The sequence below is a fragment of the Podarcis cretensis genome (assembly GCF_951804945.1).
Source record: "Podarcis cretensis genome assembly, chromosome: 7".
In the NCBI taxonomy this organism is placed as follows: Eukaryota; Metazoa; Chordata; class Lepidosauria; order Squamata; family Lacertidae; genus Podarcis; species Podarcis cretensis.
The window spans coordinates 84,309,381-84,332,261 of record NC_137176.1 but is presented as its reverse complement, the minus strand read 5'-3'; the positions used below and the strand labels follow the sequence as shown (position 1 = coordinate 84,332,261).

General features: G+C 45.2%; 1 protein-coding gene across 1 annotated transcript in view; it reads left to right on the top strand.

The window, feature by feature from the left end:
* The window catches only part of ZFAT (zinc finger and AT-hook domain containing), a 92,805-nt gene extending 74,769 nt beyond the window's left edge, over window positions 1-18,036 (top strand). The window contains exons 15-16 of the mRNA XM_079984164.1: window positions 1,897-2,027; window positions 14,978-18,036. Of these exons, the coding sequence (XP_079840290.1) occupies window positions 1,897-2,027; window positions 14,978-15,220 (374 nt within the window). The 3' untranslated portion in view covers window positions 15,221-18,036. The remainder of the gene's footprint in view (window positions 1-1,896; window positions 2,028-14,977) is intronic.
* The last annotated feature ends 4,845 nt before the right edge of the window (window positions 18,037-22,881 follow it).

The following is a 22,881-nucleotide window of genomic DNA, read 5'->3' as shown; positions in this document are numbered from 1 at the left end:
AGCGACTCTGAGAAAGAAAGGCATATTGGCTGTGGCCTGGTGCCACTAACACAGCTTCTTCCCAAATCCTGCAAAAACTTGAAGCAGTTGGGGACAGCACAGAGGCGGGTTGCTTCTGTTCTAACATTGAAAAGAAACTAGCAGAGCAGTCCGAACCCCACTAATGCCTGGTGAAGAGTGTGAGGTGGGGTTGGGGGGTGCACAAAAGACCCGCTCCGGGCAATGTCAGCCTATAGCTGCCAGATTTGGGCCTGGTGCCGTCAGGTGACAGCAGTTCAGCCTGTTGAGTCAGGTTTGACGACTTACTGAGGTCACCAAAGGTAAATGGAACAAGTGAGACTCTTGGCACCTTGGAGACTGACCAGTTTATTAGGGCGCAAGCTCTTATTCCTCCAAAGCAAACTCAGTGCCGCCAGTGGGGCCTGCTTCTAAGTATATGACCAGACCAGTGGTGAGGGGAGAAGACAGGATTCTGTAAGAAACTAGGGAAGAATGTGAAGACGGATTTGAACGAGGGGTCAGCAGGGGAAGTTCTCACTGCAATGGCATGCCGGGATGTGCAGCGGTGGAAACATAAACAAAAGGAGATGAATTTGAACAGAAGATTTCGCAAGTTTTTTTTTTGGGGGGGGGGGGTTGAAAATAATTTTTATTAAATTTCATATTTCCAAATTAAACACATCAAATCAATTAGTCCAAATTACAACAATACATATCATATAATCCAATTGTTTTCCAAATTGTAAATTTTTGTGGGGGGTACCCAAGCTTCTTGATTGGCAAGAGTCCAATCCTCAAATATTTGTTCTGCTTCCATATTAAGAATGATGTTTCCAGTCTCTTCTTCTCAATACTTGTCATTACTCATTTTCCTTTCCATTTTCCTCCGATATGCTCCGCAAGTGGGTTGAAAAAGACAGTCTTATTTGTATTTCTGTGTGGGCTTTGTGCTGCTCTCTCGTAAATCACTCTCCTCCAACAGTCCTTTCTGCTCGAGCGAGTAATCGCCATTTTTGTCGTTCTGATGAAATACAGTCTAGAAACTCGCTCTTTAGCTTTTCCGACCTGTTGCATTGTAAATTAGTCTTTTTGCAGGAGGTCTGCCCCTTCCAGTTCGCAATCTCCTTGAAAATAATATATCTTCGGCTCACCCTCCCCAAGACCAACTCCAACAACACAGGTCTCTTATCAAGTTTCCATTCTTACTGCGTCACAAGAGAGAGCCCTTCTTCTTTCCAAATCCTTCACAGAGTAAAACCTTTAAGTTCATAATTATTTCCACACAATTCATTTTTAGTCCCATTTGCAATTTATTTCTGTGACAGATCTTCAGAGGGAGGGTAATAATAATAATCACACAGAGCAAAAAAAATAATAAGTCATTCCCCCCCCCCCCCTTAGTTCCGGCATTCCAATCCACATACCATATTTGTAGTACTTTAATGTAATCTTCCTTCTCAGTCCGTCTCAGTCTTCTTCCTTTCAGTGGTAAAATTGTTAGCAGATAAAAACCTCCTGCCTCTCTTGAAGCATGTGCGTTATCTTTCCCAATTTTTTTCCTTTTAAGTAGCGCAACTAGTTTCGCTCCTGGAAGCAGCTTCGGAGGCGTTCCGAGGCCCGCCAAGGGTTATGCACCCAGTGCCTCACCCGCTCCTTCTTCCGAACTCGGGGGTGATTTATGGCAACAGCAGGTGAAAACGGCATCTCTCCCCCCTGGAGAGATGAAGGGAGACCGATATACTCCCCATAATCAGCCTGTAATTACCTCGTGCGAGCAGGATAGATGTTAATATCCGCCATCTTCCAAGGCGCCCCCTAGCGGCCCCCCAAAGATTGGCAAGTTTGTGTTACTGTTAACGCCGTCCTGGTTCTCATACTGACATTCTCTCCGATTAGGGGGACGACTTGACCCCGCGGCTGTGAACATCCTGCAACAGATCATAGAGCTGGGATCGGAGCCCCACGATGCAGCTGCCGTCGCTTCTGTCGTTGCCATGGCCCCAGGAACTGTTACTGTCGTGAAACAGGTCAAAACTCTTTCCTCTCTCTCTCTCTCTCTCTGTGTGTGCATGTGTGCATTAGACAGAAGGAGTGGTACTTCTGGCTGTTTGTTGTATGCAAATAACCAGTTAATATTTCTAAGCTATTTGAGACCACATTTGTTTAGCTAGACAGCTCAATACTGGGCTGTCCTTGCAGCACCACCTTGAACCACATTTGTTTCTGGATTTGGCATTACAGAATGTGTGAATTCTCTGCCTAAAACAGAATGTAATCAACTTCATTATTCCTGTATATAAAGTTGTGGGGAGATATAGGGCTGGTTTCGATAGATGACATCAAAATACTTATTGCGAGCCTATTATGTTAGTGCATTGAGCAACTGGTAGCTCGGGTGAGCGAGACATCAGGCATGCAACCTTTTCCCTGGATGGTTCCAGCTCAGGATGGGGGGTGAAAGGATGGAGGCATCACTGATCTTGGAAAATTATTCCCTTTCTCATTCACTGTATTCAAAGTCCTTGCATGTTGCAGGTGGGGGAAAGCTTGGAGCATCATTCTCTCACACACATTTTGGAATTCTATGTACAGGAGTGACTGACACAGGGGCCGCACTCTCAAACTTGCAATCCCCCACAAGGAAACTGAGGTGATTTCAGTCTCATGAAACCATATGCCATTTGCCTCCTGGCTTGCTTGGTTCAGAGTAGCTACATTTCTTCCAAAGATAGATTTCCACATTGTGGAGAAAGTGACTGTTTAAATTGGCCTCTAGGCAAGAGAATTGACCTGCATTCTGTTCCATTTCTGAGCTTTATCCTGTAATGAGGTAGCAATCTGCAAGCTATTGGAAGCAGTGAGGTTGCAGAGGTTCTGCTGGGGACTTATTTGATGGAGTCGGGAAGAAAAAAAAAATGGCTTTCTAATGGAAGTATGAGGCATCCTTCTCACCCCATTTTTATAATTAGGGCTTTCATTATTCATAAAGAACCTTAAGATCATGGTTTGCTCATAAAAACACATTTCAATAAAATTGTATGTTTTCAGATACTTGCATAAGGCACTGAGTCCTTGTTATATACTCTTAGCTTTTATTCTATGTAGACACCCTTTGAGATAAATTCTTGTGTTGATTGCCAAATGACTTCCTTTGCAGCTTTTGTTTCAAATCTTTGTGTTGGTGGCATTATGCTAATAATTTTTGTGTTAAAAAAAGGGGGGGATAGAAGCATATGATAATGCAGATATATTTATATATGCAGAAGATCAAGAGTGGGGGGGGGAGTCATATTCCAGGGAGTCCTTATCAAATGTTGAGAAGCTAGACTATTATAAAGCTCAAGGATTGCTGAAAGTCCTGAGCCTTAATCCTGTGGCAACTCAGAGCTACGGAATAGTGTGATCTCTCCCCCTCAAGCCCCTTCGGTTTCAGTCCAACTGCTGAGCAACAAGCATTGCTTCTGTGACAGATGAAAATGGCTACACTCTAAATACTCTTGGCATGATCTTCCTCTTATTCTCCCTCACCTTTGGCAGTGCTCATTGTATATTGCTTGTGTTGGCTGGAGCACCAGTTCTAGCAGCCAATGCAAGCAGCACGAGGCTCCCCTGTTCAAGGAGTTGGGGTGACTGGCCTACCTCACACTGTCAGCCTAGCAGTTCGAAAGCACACCAGTGCAAGTAGATAAATAGGTACCACAGCAGCAGGAAGGTAAATGGCATTTCTGTGCACTGGCATTCATTACTGTGTCTTGTTGAGCCAGAAGCAGTTTAGTCATGATGGCCACATGACCCAGAAAAGCTGTCTGCGTACAAAGGTCGGCTTCCTCAGCCTGAAGCGAGATGAGTGCCGTACCCCATAGTCAAATTTAACCATCCGGGAGTCCTTTTACACTTTAGTAACTGAGTAGCAATGGTACAGGGTTTCAAGTGGGCCAGAACCATTTGCAAAATTTGCATGGCTGCTTCTGCTCCTCCCCACTCCTCACCTCTTCCTTGTAGTCTCCTTTGTATTCCACCGCGTCTCCCAGGGTGTCTCTGCTCAGTAGAAGTGATGACTCAGGGAATCGGTTTGGTAGCCCGAGAGAACCAAACTAGCTGAGAACTTGAACAATTCATTGGCTAGCCTTGCAGAATCTCAAGTTGAGCGAAATAAATGCCCCAACTATTCTTTGTTGCTTGATCCTCAGCTTTCCGTCATACGTTGTTGAAACGTGAGCAGGTACATCTAGTCGTAAGGGGCTATGTGTAAGAAACCAAAGAAATGGTGTCCACGCTCCACCATCACACATTTTTAAATCACTTTCATAAATGTAACACAGAAGACAGGAGGCTGCTTTGTTCAGGTGTCGTATTGTAAAATCATCATTAACCATGCTAGATCTTGACATATATACCTGTATACCTGAAGGAGTGTCTCCAACCCCATCATTCTGCCTGGATGCTGAGGTCCAGCACCGAGGGCCTTCTGGCAGTTCCCTCACTGCGAGAAGCAAAGCTACAGGGAACGAGGCAGAGGGCCGCCTTGGTAGTGGCGCCCGCCCTGTGGAACGCCTTCCCATCAGATGTCAAAGAGATAAACAACTACCTGACATTTAGAAAACATCTAAAGGCAGCCCTGTTCAGGGAAGTTTTTAATGTGTGACATTTTGATGTATTTTTAATCTTTGTTGGAAGCCACTCAGAGTGGCTGGGGAAACCCAGCCAGATGGGCGGGGTACAAATAATTTATTATTATTATTATTATTATTATTATTATTATTATTGACATATGTAAAAATTAGATACATCTTAGAGCTATAGAACGTACAAACAGGGGCACCTAAAATGAACCAGCAGATGGACCATCTTCCTTGTTGATAAAGGCTTAGCTGGATTTTTTATATCAGGGGGAAAAGATTGAAAGTTGTTGGCATTCATCTGTCTTGAGAGAGTGGAGTGTGTCTCCAGGGGTGAAGTCAATCTGCTGCATTGGCAGCACCAAAGTGACCTCCCCGGGGTGCAAGCCTAGGCAGTGTGTATGGAGGTCCCCCTCTCAACCTGGCTGATGTGGCCCAAAAGAAAGCAGATGTTTGGCACCAGCTTGGCTGCAGGAGTTGCCAGAAGGAGGCGTACCTGGTGCCATCCAACCACCTTAGGGACTCCACTCTGGATTTGTGCAGGAGTTACTCCTTAGCCTTTTCTTCTCCTGAAGATATCCCACAAAGCCTAGATGAGCTACCTTCCCAGGTGGATGAGCCTCATGTGTCCCTCACTTCACTATATAGTGGTACCTCGGGTTAAGAACTTAATTTGTTCTGGAGGTCTGTTCTTAACCTGAAACCGTTCTTAACCTGAAGCACCACTTTAGCTAATGGGGCCTCCCGCTGCCGCCACACCACTGGAGCACGATTTCTGTTCTCATCCTGAAGCAAAGTTCTTAACCCGAGGTACTATTTCTGGGTTAGCAGAGTCTGTAACTGGAAGTGTATGTTACCCGAGTACCAGTGTACAGCACATGCAGAAACTGCCATCTTGAGGTTCTCTGTTGGGCTCTGGGGTGGGACTTCTTGCGAGCCAGGAGGGATCTCCAGGGTGCTCCCCATTTCTGGGTACCACTTCCAGGTACCCGGCACCACGTGTGTACGTAGTCACACACAAATAGATTGCACGTCAAGCTCTTGCCAGGAAGCAAGGAGGATGCTTCAGGTAGCAATGGAAAAGAATGTAGGTGCTGCCGGGCGGGGGGGGGGGGGAATGGAAGGGCATCTTCAGTTGGCTTGAAAGCTGCTGTTGTCTCATTGACTCCCTTATTAGAGGGATAAACGAAAAAAGCAGAATTTTGGGAAAGATGGATCAATCCAATAGGACCTAAGCAGAGGACATGTAAGTGCTGAGCTGACATGAAGTGTTGCCAACCTGAGAAACACAGCAATTTGTCACGCTAAGAGGAATATAGATAGATGTCTACGAGAGAGAGAGAGAGAGAGAGAGAGAGAGAGAGAACGAGAACACAAGGAGCGCCACAAGTGAAAGCAGTTAATCATTTTTCCTGGAATGACAAAACCAATGAAAAACATCTGGATAAAGTCAGGTAGAGAGGCTGTTAACTTTCTTTATTGGCCATTTTCATTTCAGGAGAATATAAAATTGAATAAGCATTCCTTTGTCGCCCTTGCACCAAATGAGATTCTAGTTTCATTTCACTTTCGCGTCAGCGGCATTTTTATTTATCTTCCTCTCCTTGTTATTTATTTGCGCATCTCAGATGCATTTAAAATTATGTGCAGCTTTCAATGTAAACAAAGCCAATTTCGAATCCCATTCAGGTTACAATATACTTGCTTGCAGGTCTCGGTGAATGCTGGGCAGTGAGTCTTGTTGCCTTAGGAATAACATGTGTGGTGTTTGCAAACCTGTTTTGTGATACCACCTGGAAAACTAAACGGCCCCCTGCCATCTGAAAAGACGTTGAAATTCCATCACCAGTGACAAATCTCTTTGGATCCAAACACAGCAGTGAAATAGAGGTTCGCGTACCTATTTCAATTGCCATATATGTTTTCATTTGGCTACCTGTCTAGATCCAGCAGTATAAATTGTTATATATGTGTAATCTGTGCAGTTCTTAATGCTTGCCTTGGATAGCCCAATACCTTGGTAGGCAGCTGACAGACTCCATGAAGCCAGCTGAGATCCTCTGATTGAGCCATTGATCCTCTGGTTTTCTCCCTCTACACACACACACACACAAACACACTTCTCTCCCAACTTTCCTTACAAGTGGTGCACCAGGAAAACCTGTTCCCAGTTGCACCTTCTAGGGTTGCCATATTTTGAAAAGCAAAAAAGAGGACACATTTGCCGACTTTTGACTATGGATCTCTATGACGACTCTCATCATGAAAAAGAGGACGTGTCCTGGAAAAAGAGGACATGTGGCAACCCTGCGGTTACATTCTGGTTATCTTTACTATCCTCACATGCTTCTTAATGTCCGCACTTTGTATTAAAATGTAGCTTAAAACAAAGGATGGTTTGGGGCCAACGAGTTAAGGCATGCTGCTCAGAAGTTCCTGTAGTTCCCCGCTGCCGCCATGCCACAAAATAAGCCAGAGCGTGGCTTGCTGTTCCATTTGAACCCAAGCTCATGCTTCTCAGTTGGTAGAGCATGAGACCCTTATTCTCAGGGCCGTGGGTTCGAGCCCCACGTTGGACAAAAGATTCCTGCAATGCAGGGAGTTGGACTAGATCAGGGGTAGGCAACCTAAGGTCTGTGGGCCTTCTCAGTCTGGCCCGCGGACAGTCTGGGAATCAGCGTGTTTTTACATGAGTGTCCTTTTATTTAAAATGCATCTCTGGGATATTTGTGGGGCATAGGAATTCGTTCATCCCCCCCAATATATATATATATATATATATATATATATATATATATATATATATAGTCCGGTCCACCACATATAGAGTGAGAAATGTTAGTTTGGTGTTGGGTTGGTTGGTTGGTTAGTGAAAGCTGGTAGTGTTAATGTGTGTACAGTTGGTCAGCCGCTTTTGCAGAAAGACTTTTAAGAATAAAACTATGCAACGATACTTTTCTTGTGGACTCTTTTATGCCGACAAGGGTCTGAGGACCAGGCTGAGGAGACAAAGGGAGGTCAGAACCCTTTCCTTTTTTTCTTTTCTTTTTTTACAAACACTGACAGTTTGCTTACCCCTAGACTAGATGATGCTCGTGATTCCTTCCAACCCTGCAATTCTGGTTCTGTTGTTCCCCTTCCTACAAGCAGTAAGTGAAAAACAAGAATTCGGTTCCCCCTTTGTTTGGAGGCACAAGACTGGGTTGAGGCAGCACAACAAGCTGGTTTTATCCGTGATGCATCAGGAGAGCAGCACCAACAGAATTCTTTAATAATAATAATAATAATAATAATAATAATAATAATAATATACTGCCCAGACACTGAGGTCCAGCACCGAGGGCCTTCTGGCAGTTCCCTCGCTACGAGAAGTGAAGTTACAGGGAACCAGGCAGAGGGCCTTCTCGGTAGTGGCGCCCGCCCTGTGGAACTCCCATCAGATGCCAAAGAGAAAAATAACTACCAAACTGTTATTCTAAAGCAGCAATGCTGCAGCAAGCAAAGGCTATAGCAGCTCAGTCAGCTGCTTGTGGCTGCAAAGCCAGACAGGATGTATGTGACTGTTGCCATGGAAACAAAGGGGCAGTCCATTCTGTACTGAGCACCGGATGTTAGCTCAGTGTGTGTCATATGACCTGTACAGGATGTACATGGGTGGAGTTTTGAGTTTCTCTCTGTTTGTTGAAGAGAGCAGACATGTTTTCTCTATATGACTGCTGAAGACAGGAATAAAAACATGTAGATACATTTCCGTCTGTGTCTGATTCCCCTCCCTGGGGATATGCTGGAGAGCAGGGAGGAGGAGAAGCAGTTTGGTGTGTTTTTCTCACAGCCTGAGGAAAATCGCCGGAACGGACCTCGTGTGTTTTTCCTACCGGGAGTCGCCGGAGGGAGGTCGAAAGAATTCAGCCGGTGCCTGGAGAGATAGGCACATACCTCTGACCGACCCTGAATTTTGACATTGGTAGCAGAGGATGGTTGCTACGATCCATGGGAGTCTGCATCAAGGAGACTGTATTCATCCCTCTCCATGGAAGCCTGAGATGGAGGCTGATTCTCTGCAGCTAGAAGCTGACCAGAAGAAGCTGAAAGCCAAGCTACGGAGCCCAGGTATGAGATTTTCGGGCTTAAGAGTGTGAATGCAGATGGATTAATTCTCTGCTTCATGGGAGCAACGTTTGGGAAAAACAGCTCCGAGAGAGAAGAGTCTGCATTCCAAACATTCCTGTGGTTTTTCCTGTCCAAGGAAAGGAATGTGGTTGCTTAGCAACGCAGGCCAGTTTCAAGATAAGGGCTGGAAGTCAGGCTGTGCCCAGAGAGGCAAAAACAGCTCGTGTTTTGACTAGGCCCTTACAAAGGAACTGTTGAAAGGGACTTTCCAAGCAGCCAGTGTTATTGCTGCCAGGTGCACAGAGTGTAAACAAGCCAGCTATTGGATTTTAGAGGCTTGTGTTTGAGAGTCAATGCAAGGACTCAAAATGGATGTCAAGAAGGGAAGCCTGCCTTCTCCACCCCTTTTGACCAGTGACAATTATGCATCTTGGTCTATCAAGATGAAGGCCTTGCTGCAGAATCAGAGACTGTTTGGGGTGATTGAGAACCCCATCCCTGCAGCACCAACGCGTGCTTGGGAGTCACAGGATTTGAAGGCCAGAACGGCAATAATTCTGTGTGTGTCAGATTCGCAGCTTATCCATATACAAAGTTTAGAACACGCGAAAGATGTTTGGGACACGCTGAGAAGGACACATCAGAGAGATGCTGGTTCCTCAGCGTTGCTGTATTTTGAAAAGCTGACCAACCTGAGGCTTGCGCCTGATGGAGATGTTCAAGCGCACCTGACGGAAATGAAATTTCTGCGTCAGCAGATGGTGGAACGCAATTTCCGTCTGCAGGAGGAAGTGTTTTGCTTCATGGTGATCAACAGCCTGAATCGGACTTACAAAACGGTTGCCAGTCAGCTGGGGTCTCTCCCAGCAGCTGATCTAACGTCGGACAGGGTCTTTGCCATGGTTCTTTGTGAACATGACAGACTTGCCGCCCTGGAAGTGAAGGACAGGGGGAGACAAGAACGGAGTTCAGACACCCCCACTGCTGTAGCTACTGGAGGAGACGCCGTAGCTTTGAACGTTGTCCGATGCCACAATTGTGGACAGACTGGGCATCTTCAGCGGAACTGCAGGAAGCCACGTCAGAACAAAGGAGCCAAGAGAAGCTCCACGAAGTCTGAGGCGTCAGGCAGACGTCATGCCAAGTCACAGGCGAAGCCTGCAAAGGCTTTGATGTCCCTAAAAGCCACACCACAAGTGGGGAATTCCTTCGTTTTAGACACGGGAGCGACGGTTCACATGACCCATCGCAGGGATTTGTTTTCGTCGTTTAAGAAGCAAAGCTTCGTTGTACAACAAGCCAACGGTCAAGAGCTGGAAGCCACCGGAATTGGGACTGTGTATCTTAAAAGTCTGAACTTGACTATAAACGATGTTTATTTGGTTCCAGAGTTGAAGTACAATCTGCTCAGCGTTTCGCAGATTGCCAAGAAGGGACTAAAACTGTCCTATGATGATCAACACTGCGAGATCTACAAAGATGGAGAGTTGTATCTTTCTGCCAAAGAGAAAGATGGACTGTATTTGTTGACTTTTGATCAAAGTGATTACATGGAATGTAATTCTTGTGATTCTAACATGATTTCTTTTGCAGGTGTAGCCAAGAAGAACACCAAGCAGGTCACCTCGAGGGTTGACAAGGCATTTCAGCGGGTGTATGCTGATGTGATTGGTCCTCTAGCACCTTCTAGAGGCAATGCAAAGTATTACCTAATATGTGTTGATTCTTTTTCAGGTTTTGTCTGGATTTATCTTTTGGAGAGACCGAAAGAAGCCTTAGAAAGGTTTAAAGAGTTTTGTGACAAGGTTAAGAATATGCATGATGCTGACATAAATTGTCTTTGCACAGATGAGAAGCCAATTTTTCTCTTACAGGATTTCCAGAGGTTCCTGAAGAAGAAAGGGATAAGACACAAAATTGCTAGTTCCGAAGAAGCTTGGAACAGATGTGTCTGTGTTAGAGTGAACAAAGAATTGCAAAAGGGAATGCATGCGCAATTGCTTAGTTCACATCTGCCACATGAGTACTGGGCTGAGTCGCTAATGTCATATTGTTACACGTGGTTGAGAAAGTTTTCAAAAGAGTTGGGAAGTTCTCCTTTTGAGAAACTGTTCCACAGAAAACCTTCAGTTGCCCATTTCAAGGTTTTTGGGTCTCATGTGAGGACAGAAGCTCCAGGTGGAGTAAAGAATGCCAGAGGCATTTTTGTGGGTTATGAAAAGGGTCTCTACAGAGTAATTTTGTCTGAATCTGGTCAGGTGATTCTCACAAAATTTCTAGAGAGTGCTCCTGAACAGGAGCGAGTGATTGTTCACACATTTCCCACAGGTGATGATGATGATTCTGATGATGATGATGATGAGTTTGATCTTATTGAATTCAGTAGTACTGATGATGACAGCGATAGCTCAGACAGCTCAGTTGTCACAGTCATTGAGAGGAAATCTCACATAATGACTAGACCCTCAGAAGAGGAGGATGAACCACTGATTAAGCTTAGTACTGGTTCTTCAGAGAGTTCAGAGGCTGAACCAGAAAGCAGAGAAGAGCAGCACCTCTTACGTAGGTCTGAGAGAGCAACGAAGGGTGTACCACCCAAGAGGTATTCACAAGAGTTTGCTAACTTAGCTGTTGCTGTTGTAAACGACCAACGTCAAATTGAAGCTGTGTCTGAGTCAGAGACAAAGGCACAACAGAGAGTTGCTAACCTAGGTAATGCAGATGCACTCATTCCTTGGAAGTCACACAACCAGAGAGGTACATTGGTAAAACCAGTGGCGTGTAGTTCCAAGGGTGGAACTGAAACAACAGGGGAGTGTTATAAGTATAACAACTGTTTGTTTTCTTCTCTGGATGACGCTTTGCTCGCAGCACGCATTGATACTTTAGGGGGAGTATGTTATTCTAAAGCAGCAATGCTGCAGCAAGCAAAGGCTATAGCAGCTCAGTCAGCTGCTTGTGGCTGCAAAGCCAGACAGGATGTATGTGACTGTTGCCATGGAAACAAAGGGGCAGTCCATTCTGTACTGAGCACCGGATGTTAGCTCAGTGTGTGTCATATGACCTGTACAGGATGTACATGGGTGGAGTTTTGAGTTTCTCTCTGTTTGTTGAAGAGAGCAGACATGTTTTCTCTATATGACTGCTGAAGACAGGAATAAAAACATGTAGATACATTTCCGTCTGTGTCTGATTCCCCTCCCTGGGGATATGCTGGAGAGCAGGGAGGAGGAGAAGCAGTTTGGTGTGTTTTTCTCACAGCCTGAGGAAAATCGCCGGAACGGACCTCGTGTGTTTTTCCTACCGGGAGTCGCCGGAGGGAGGTCGAAAGAATTCAGCCGGTGCCTGGAGAGATAGGCACATACCTCTGACCGACCCTGAATTTTGACACAAACATCTGAAAGCAGCCCTGTTTAGGGAAGTTTTTAATGTTTAATAGGTTATTGTATTTTAGTGTTCTGTTGGAAGCCGCCCAGAGTGGCTGGGGAAGCCCAGCCAGATGGGCGGGGTATAAATAAATATAATACTAATAATAATAATAATAATAATAATGATGATGTAATGGTTCTAGGGGTTGCTCGCGCGTAAGCCGGTGCAAAGACCTGGCTGGGTTGCCTGAATGAACCTTTTCTGTCCGGACAGCCACTCACCCGTGGCTGTCTCAATCGCTGGCAGAATCCGTCAGTGGGCGTTTCTTAAACTTCTTCCAGCAAAGAAGCTCCTTGACGCCTAGTCTCCTCTCTCTGCGCAAAAGCCTCCTGCGCAAGGAGGGCGTAGGCAGCGGAGGACCCCTACTCTCCCCGCTGGTCCCCGGCAAGGAGTCATGGGACCGCCTCGCCGCTTCCCCCATCTGCCCCCCTTCTCCACTGGTGCTACGCTGATTTTCTTCCCCAGAAGATGGGCTGCCTCTCCCAATCCCTGGACGCTCTCTGGAATCTCTCTGGATTTTGCTCTCTCCCTCCGGCACTGATGGCAGTTCCCTGACAAATGATGATGATGATGTAATTGAGTGAGACTGCTAAGCTTGGCCCTATCACAAAGCTAACACGTTAATGATTGGTTTTTTCTGCCTCTTCTCCCAGTGATCTTTATTTACTTGGGCTACCACATGCCTTTCTTTCCCCCCATGGTCCACCTAGTTTCCAGCTCTGTGCTGCTTCACAGTCTTATTAGAAACAGAGGATCCAAAGGAAGAGTAAAGGATGGTTGTTTTCAGTAGAGTGTCTTTGCCTGCATGGCTTACCGGTTGCCGCCTGTCACTGTGAGGTGTTGTATTGGGCTTTTTCACTAGAGCTCCAGCTCCTGTGTTGTCATCTTTCGGATGAAATTAAACAGAAACGAAACCTGAATAAAAGATATTCATTCTCCAAACAAAAGAAGAAGCCAGCCTAAATCAATTAAATGGCGCAGCCAGCTTGGCATAAACTGATCAATGTACACATAAAACGTCCTTCTGTTGAGCACAGCTGCGTCATATAACAAACCTTTTGGCACAACGCAATTGCATTTTTTCTTTCCGCAAGGAAAAAAATAATGAAGATGGCTCCCTTTCTTTTTGTTTTGCCTCTCCCCCATGCTCATGCTTCATTGCTATTACCATTATTATTTCAGAGAGCATACTTGCTGGAAATGAAGGGAGCCTTGGGCTATCTGATATTTCCATTACTGGCCTGACGGGCATTAAGTGGATATAGTTTGCAGGTACTCTGCAAGTTGTATTTGGGGGAGAGTTGATTCCTTCCCCCAACTTTCCATTTTAAAAGATTGTGCATTGGCAATTGCAGATCTTTGAATGAAAATCCATAGTAAAGTGGGCTCAGATGTTCTGAGTTAACTCGTTTTTAATCCAAAATAGTCTGTTGAGAGAAAATTGTCCTTTTTTTTTACACCCAGGAAGTATGTTTTGTGTTTGAACCTGTGTGCTGTAAATTAAATGTAGTTTGTTTTTGCTCCCCTTGGGAAAGTAGCTATTGGTCTGGGAGAAGAAGAGTTTGGATTTGATATCCTGCTTTATCACTACCCGAAGGAGTCTCAAAGCGGCTAATATTCTCCTTTCCCTTCTTCTCCCACAACAAACACTCTGTGAGGTGAGTGAGGCTGAGAGACTTCAGAGAAGTGTGACTGGCCCAAGGTCACCCAGCAGCTGCATGTGGAGGAGCGGAGACACGAACCCAGTTCACCAGATTACGAGACTACCGCTCTTAACCACTACACCACACTGGCTCTCTCCCCATGGGAGGAGGTGAATAGAGAAAGAGTTCCAACGAAACAAATGATGGTGACCAACCTCTGCATAACTTACATGCTCTGCTTTCCCCCTACAGTGGCTCACAGCAAAGATAACCATTGCAAGGCTGACCGTCTTAGTGCACACCGCTCTGAATAAATATTTGCCGGGACAGAAGGTGTCAGGTGTTGGGGTGTGATTATTAAAACACATTCACTTCAGCATGAATGTCTTCCTGGAATTGTACTTATTTCTCCAGATGATGCAAATAACACAGTGGATAATGCGCTGGTGACCTTGTTTCAGATCCTTGCTCAGCCATGAACCTCTTTAGGCGACTTTGGATCAGACATGTTCTCTCCTTCAGTCTTTCTCATGGTCCTTTTGAGGATAATATGGTCCTTGAGTAGGTGGGATTAAAAATTGATAATAATGGTAAACAGTCCTTCTGGCAAGTGAGCCATGGTGCTGGGCTAATCTACGCTGTTGTTCAGATGCATCTCCTTAGTATGGAATTGCTTCTAGTCCATTGAGTGGATATCAATGCGCTGATGTGCCTGTATTTCCCTTGTGGCACAGATTGGCTACCAACTGCTTAAACTCATGGGCTGCAATTCAGCAAAGGGAAAGTGCATAAGGAAACCAAACTCCTCTGTCATCGCCTCGGCTCTGCTGTTCCCTTGCCAGCGATGAAACGCCTGTACATGCACTGAAACCCTCAAATTTTGGTTATGAATGCACATCCGTTAGGTCTTTCAGTAGTTCAGTATTCCCGGGACTTTTTGCATGCAAAGCAGGGGTCTGCCACTGCCCCACATCCCTTCCCTAGTGGGTCATCAGCTGTGCGAGCTCATCTGTTATTTAACTGAAGCAAATAGTGCAATCTCCTTTAGTACCAATAATTTATGAAATACGGGGCTTGGTCATATATTCACACCTAGCTTTCCTTGCTCTCGTTTTAGAAACATTGCAGCCCCGCCATCCAAAGAAACCCTTTGTAACGTCTCCCGTTTTCTCGCAGGTGACAGAAGAGGAGCAGTCAGCCAACCACACAGTGATGATTCAGGAAACATTGCAGCAAGCTTCCGTCGAGCTGGGCGAGCAGCACCATTTGGTCGTCTCCTCCGATGAGGTGGAAGGGATCGGGACAGTGACAGTCTACACCCAGGGGGGAGAGGCCTCTGAACTTATTGTGTATGTGCAAGACATGCAGTCTGTGGAGGAGCAGGTGGAGGAGCAGGAGCAGCCTGGACCGAAAATCTAGATAAAATTCCCAAGGGAGACCAGCCTTCTGGTACCGCCAAACTGCTACATGCTTTGTTTTCCAATGTATTGGGCAAGAACAGAACCTCCCGCAGCTGCTACTCTATCATATCTTTAGTCTTTGGCAGATGGCGCACGTGGTTGTTGACTGGCTTCTTCTTTTTGCCAGGAAACGTTTTGGTACGTACTGAGCCATGCGCAGCTTCCTTTCATGTGGCGCTACTCGTAAGGAACGCCTGAAGTCACAGCAAGCAGATCCATGCAGATGGATGCTCATGACCACTACCTTCTGGGATAAAAGATACTTTTCCTAGAGCAAGAGCTTAACCAAAAAAAAAAAAAGCAAGAAGAGTCAGTGGCAGTGGACAGCACTTGATAAACGCTAAAATGCGTTCGTGTTATGCACTTTAAGAAGACTGTAGACGGAAAAGACAATTTTAGCAACCGCCCGGAAAGTTCAGATTTTAAGACTTGCCAAGCAACAGGCCCTGCAGCGAAGCTATTCAGAAGAACAGGCTCCATTGGGTTGGGTTCACTCAACATGCAGAAAATGTGGTGGTGTGAATCAAAGCCAGCTGTTCTTCAGTGCTGCTTTCTAAACGGTTTTTCTAAATAGTGTTCGGCATTTTAACCTCCCCAAAGACAGCTTTCCTTCCTTTTGTCACTGTGAATTGTTGAAGACCCGAGATCATTACCCGAAGAAATGTGTTCTCTTTTATCTTGTATCTTTTAATCTTTTAAACCAGGACTCTGTGCCAGTGAGCATGCCACGTTTTTATTTGGATGGGATCTAATCTGACACGCGAGTGAAAAGATCCCACCTCTAAGAGTCTTTCAGATGCACAGTCCCTGCCGAAATGCAAGTGTTTTATGGTTGTGACATATTTTGGACACGTATATTGGATATATATAGTGGATTTCTTCCTTTTTTTTCCTATCTGTGAAGCATTATTTCCTTGTCTCCCCCTCTCCTTTTTTGCAAGCAATAGCAATAACTTCAGAAATATATATTTTAAAAAATCATAGCTTGGGCACAGTTTTTTAGATTAACACACCCGCTACAGGGTTATGTCTCATATAATATACAATGGATGCCATGTTGAAGCACTGAGAAGTAATACCAAGCCAAAAAATCTGTGGAAGCCACAGTGATAGAATGATATTTTGGGATCCTATTTCTCCCAGCCTGGCAAACGTTGAGCATTTTCTCCAAAACAAAAAGCACTAACTCTGCATCCTTGAGCTGCATTGAATCACTCTTCTGTATTGATTAGACACAGGTGATCTATGGAAGTCTTATTCTTTTTCTGTCTCCTTAAATAATAAAATAGATATCCGCTATGAGGAAACACCCAAAGTAGAGATGCAAGCATCTTTTGCTGTAAGTAAGGGCTCAAACACTCTGCTCTTGGTGGAGAAAAGGGCATGCAATTTGGAGAAAGACTCTATTTCAGGGGAAACCAATGTGGTGCCCTCTGGATGTTTTCGGACTACAATTCCCATCATCCCTCACCTCCTCTGGCCAGAGCTAATGGAGTCTTAACAACTTCTAGACGACACCATGTTGGCTACACCAGCTTATCCATGTGGCTTTTTTTTAGTAGGCCTTGGGGAATGGATCTAATTTGGCCCTATGTGTTCTGATCTTATGTCCCGTGTTCAGGTTGTGATTTGGACTACATGGCAGTGCATTCAGCAGAGAACTTATCCACTGGGCTCCACGAACAATGTCACATCTCATTGGGTACCTCACATCTGACACGTGAGAGTGATAATTCCTTGGGCTGTGTCAGGAAGTGGGCAGAGGAGGAATGGTGGAGACCACCTCCCCAGCCTGACCCTTCCAGGGAAGAAGAAGACAGTTCAGAATTACAACAAGGGTTTGAGGGAGGTCACAACTCAGAGGAAGATGAGGGGGAAAGCTGGGAAATAATGGGAGAGGAGGAAGAAGCAGCACCAGGAAGGCAACAGCTGACGGACACAGTGTCTTTAGAAAGCATTCCAGACCCACCATCTCCCAGAACCTGGTGAGCATTGAAAGTAAGAGAGCAAAGAGCTCAAAGGCAGAGGGCAGGTTGCAGCACCCACAGTGATGACGCTTGAGGAAGTGAGAGAAACTGAGTGGGTGGAGACTCACTCGGGACAACACCATTATTCCAAGAGGTTGCATTCCAAAGCTTCTCTCTGTGAATATTGAATAAAAAGCAGATGTTAAGGACTTTTCCTTGTCTTATCCATTCCTGGCAACCTGCCGTGGGGGTGGGGTCCTCTACCGCCTGACAGGTTGTGGGGTAGAGTGCAGGAACGGGCTGACTATATAGCAGCTATACAGCTCCTGCCTTTTTTCACCAGTGCATCCTTTGTATTGTCATTCACACAAACTGTATTTTGGGGTGTCATCCAGTATGCGAGACCGAACTCTTTCTCATCTTTCTTTTTTTGTAATCTCAAACCCCCGTTCCTCAAATAAATATCAGACAAGGTGAAAATGTAAAACTCCCGTCACTTTTGAAGGATCACGTTTATGTATATTCAGTGCGGTGTCCTAAACTGCATGTGGGGAAGATACTAGCTTCAGTCGAACCTACACATTTCTGCTGTAAGTCCATCTGCTACAGCTGCCTATGGCTCCAAACTTGGTTTTATGTCGCATCCCGCAAAGTAGCGATGGTTTAAATGGCATGGCAATGGATGCACACAAAACGGACAACAAGAAGTAAATAAGGATGAAATAGATATGGAAGAAGAGATGGTGTAGCAACAGGACGAAGAGATGGACATATGCTTGTAACAGGAGTGGGAAACCTGATTTTATTTTTTTTAAAAGAAATTGTATTAAATTACATTTGGATGGATTTGCAATAATTTGGAAAAACCAATAAATCATAATAAATAATAAAGAAGACAATGGATGCACACCAAACAGAGAAATGACCTTTTAAAATTAGCTATCCTGTCTCCAGTAGGAAGGGACGCAGGTGGCGCTGTGGGTTAAAGCCTCAGCGCCTAGGGCTTGCCGATCGAAAGGCGGGGTGCGCTCCCGCTGCTCGGTCCCAGCGCCTGCCAACCTAGCAGTTTCGAAAGCACCCCCGGGTGCAAGTAGATAAATAGGGACCGCTTACCAGCGGGAAGGTAAACGGCGTTTCCGTGTGCGGCTCTGGCTCTGGCTCTGGCTCTGGCTCTGGCTCTGGCCAGAGCAGCGATGTCACGCTGGCCACGTGACCCGGAAGTGTCTCCGGACAGCGCTGGCCCCTGGCCTCTTAAGTGAGATGGGCGCACAACCCCAGAGTCTGTCAAGACTGGCCCGTACGGGCAGGGGTACCTTTACCTTTACCTTTACCTCTCCAGTAGGATGCTTGATACGAAGATACGTAATCAGACACCCTGAGATGTAAAATGTCTCCTCCTGTTCCTGCACTTTTGTTTTGAAATTCTGTATGTACACACAAATTATTCAGGGTGTAAATGGCTATGTGATTCGTGAATCAGATACACAAACACTTCTAGGTTAAAATGGGAAATTGCCTTCTGAACGCACTGAAATTCTACCCTTCTCTAAAAGCCTGATATGTGATCTCTAAGGAATTGTTCTTGTTAATATGTACAAAAACAGTCGTGTTTGCGAGTGTAATGCTCAGATGGCTTGAATGACTGTAAATAAGGGAATCTGAACTAAGAGATTTGTCATTCTTAATCCTTGTGACCAAATTCATCCCAGAGTTAAGCATGGTTTCAAGTGACTGAAGCATGTCTAACAGATTGTGGTTCATTACTTCATCATGTGCATCTCATTTATTTTGGGGAGGGATAATCTTTCTTTATCTGCACTTCAAAAAAAAATTAATAACGCAAGTCTGTCGCGTTCTGTTCAGTTAAAATTAGACAAATTCAGCAAGTGTTCTCCCTGCCCTTAAAAACAAAAAAATTACCCAACCCAATAAATCATTTTTTTTTTCAAGTCTTGAGTTGGCTGAAGGGTGTTTCTTTGCGATTAGGCAGACCTGTGAAAACCTTAATGTCAGAAGCATCTCTCCTTCAGGAACCAGCCCACTTGGAGCTTAATAGGATCAGTATATCTTTGGCGTCAAGAATTTCAAGCTATGGAAATGTGGATTGGCACATAGACAGGTCCGGTGTGGTGACCCAATGCACAGTAAAAGGGTTGCTATTGCATTGGAAATGGACATAAATTGGCCATCCAATTGGGCCAACTTAGGGACGCAGGTGGCGCTGTGGGTTAAAGCCTCAGTGCCTAGGACTTGCCGATCGAAAGGTCGGCGGTTCGAATCCCTGCGGCGGGGTGCGCTCCCGCTGCTCGGTCCCAGCGCCTGCCAACCTAGCAGTTCGAAAGCACCTCCGGGTGCAAGTAGATAAATAGGGACCGCTTACCAGCGGGAAGGTAAACGGCGTTTCCGTGTGCGGCTCTGGCTCGCCAGAGCAGCGATGTCACGCTGGCCACGTGACCCGGAAGTGTCTCCGGACAGCGCTGGCCCCTGGCCTCTTAAGTGAGATGGGCGCACAACCCCAGAGTCTGTCAAGACTGGCCCGTACGGGCAGGGGTACCTTTACCTTTACCTTTAGCGCTAGTCGATTGCTTTAACCCTAATCATATGCTGACCAAATTTCCATATGACACAAAGCCTGGAGAAAATGCAAACATTTTAGAAGACTTTCTGTGCTAGCTAATTATCTGGCTTTTCCATCGCACTTGTTGTTTGACCATTCAGAAAAAAAGAATACACTGTGTTGGGGTTTCAGTGTGATTTGGGGGAGATTCTTTCTTTTGATGATAAGGTTGGTAGCTGTATTTCTCACTGTTCCAAATGCCAATTAGCTGATGGAAGCCAGGTTGAACTGAAGGCAATATTTGCAAGTAAGGTAAAATGCTTGCCCATTCATTAATTGGAGGTAAATGGGGATTGTTCATTATCATCTAGACGCGACGCAAAGAAAACCAGGGCTAATGCAGCAAATGAATTTGTATTGTGGTTTCCAATTAAACTTCATTGTTCGTTTGCAGAGATTACTCTTTGCCGTAATCTGGAAAAGGAAGAGTAACAGCTGCAAAATGTGTTTCTCTCTTTTTTTCTTCAAATCTTCAGCTACTCTGTCTACAGCCCATTTGCCATTAAAACTGCATTTGGAGCAGTGTTGTTAATCGGTAGCAAGATTCACACTATTAGTAGAGAAACCTTTCTGAATCAATTAAGCAATTGCCTGTGTTAATATCTGGCTGCAGGGGTGGGATGCGAAAACTAATTTGCCATGCATCGCTTACAAATTTTCAAGTAAATTATTTTCAAATTGACTCTGCACTTCCACTGTCCGTGACAGGTGTAATTTAAAAGAAAAATTCTAATATATCACTGTCATGCACATCTACCGCAATTTAAGGCTTGGCTTGTTTGGATCCTGATAACAGTAGTTCTGCTTCCTGCCGATTGAGGACGGAAATTATTGTTGTTTTTTCCTGGCTAAATGTGATGCATTTTACAGACGGAAAGCCAAACAGTAAGTCTATGCAAATGTTACCTTTATGACTGCTCTGAATGCAGTAATAACATTTGGCTTGGGGTTTTTTCCACCCCGTGTATGTTTTTGGCAAAGATTTCTTCTAGTCTTCATTCTGTTCTACTAATAACTTCCATCCTACCTTATTTGTGTGTTTAGTACATCTGCCATAATTTGATGCCAGAGAGGTCTATCTGTGTTAGACTGTTTTGGGCACAACCAACAAAGGGTTCTTCATAATCTCAGCGCAATCCCACATATAAGACTCCACACCCTCTTGAGTAGATTAAGAGGGATTTACAGGCCCAGGATCATAGAATTGTAGAGTTGGAAGGAACCGCAAGGGTTATCTTGTCCAACCCCCTGCAGTGCAGGAACCTTTTTGTCCAACGTGGGGCTCAAACCCACAATCTTGAGAGTCATGCTCAACTGACTGATCACCCATAGGCTTCACAAATGGGCAATATAATGGCAAATGCAATTCATTGCAAAAGAGTGTAAGGTGATGCATGTTGAGGTCAAAAGTATTAATTTCATGTACACCCTCTTGGGGTCTTGCTTGGAGGAGATGGACCAGGAGTGAGACCTTTGAGTCAGAGTAGTTAACTCGATGAAGATGTGTGGCAGCCGTAGAAAAGACAACTTCCACCCTAGAAATCATTAGGAAAGTAAAGTACAACGGCCAATGTCATAATGCCCCTACCAAATCTACAGTGTGACCGCATTTAGAGTACTGTGTACCATTCTGGTTGCCTCCAAAAGGATGTTGTGGAGTTGGAAAAGGCTCAGAAAACAGTCACCAAAATGTTCAAGGGGATGGAGCAACTCCCTTATGAAGAACGGTTGCAGCATTTGGGACTTTTCAGTTAAGAGAAAAGGCGAGTAAGAGGAGGAGACTGTGGCGATTACACACAGGGCCCCCGGACGTTTGACGGTCTATTGACCCTGTGCCTCCACTGCGATTGCTTTTTCCGCTGCCACCACCCCCTATCTCACGGGGACACACGGAGTCCAGTCAGTTGTTAACATAAAACAATCAAGTTTATTTTTAAATGCAGGGACAAGCTTATGGTTTCAGTTAATTTTTCTCTTGTCAGTTTCTTAATCTTAGTTCCTAACAACTCCAAACTGATTATTCCCAACTATCTATCTGACTCCACCTCACAATTCCTCTCGCTCTCTCACAATACAGTGGTGCCTCGCAAGACGAAAATAATCCGTTCTGCGATTCTCTTCGTCTAGCGGTTTTTTCGTCTTGCGAAGCAAGCCCATTGACGGCTTAGCGGATTAGCGCTATTAGCGGCTTTTAGCGGCTTAGTGGATAAGCGGCTTAGCGGCTTAGAAAAAGGGGGGAAACCCGCAGGAACTCGCAAGACATTTTCATCTTGCGAAGCAAGCCCATAGGAAATTCTTTTTGCGAAGCACCTCCAAAACGGAAAACTCTTTCGTCTAGCGAGTTTTCCGTCTTGTGAGGCATTTGTCTTGCGGGGCACCACTGTACAACTCTACCAACCCACACCTAAACCTCCCTCTTCCTTCTTCAACTCCCAAACCTCAACTCAACTTCAACCCAACTAACAACTGACTTTCAAAATCTCCCACTCTTAACTTTTATTCCCCCCTTGCTTTCTCACTGGCCAATCACATCACACCTATTTTAACCATTTCCTTATGACCCATCCTAGGAGGCAAAAGCCACAGAGACATGGTAGCAGCTTATGAAATCATGCATGTGGTGGAGAAAGGGAATAGAGAAACGTTTCTCTCTCAACACCAGAACTCATGGACATCCAAGGAAGCTGAATGTTGGAAGATTTAGGGTGGGTAAAAGAAAGTCCTTCACGCAGTGCAAAGTCAAACTATGGAACTTTCTCCTTACAGGAGGCAGTGATGGCCACCAACTTGGGATGGCTTTAAAAGAGGATTAGACAAATTCATGGAAGAAAAGGCTATGGCTACCAGCCATGACGATCACTGCAGATGGTGACAGCAGCCACGAAATTAAAAGACTCCAGCTTCTTAGGAGAAAAGTAATGACAAACCTAGACAGCATCTTAAAAAGTAGAGACATCACCTTGCCAACAAAGGTCCGTATAGTAAAAGCTATGGTTTTCCCAGTAGTGATGTATGGAAGTGAGAGCTGGACCATAA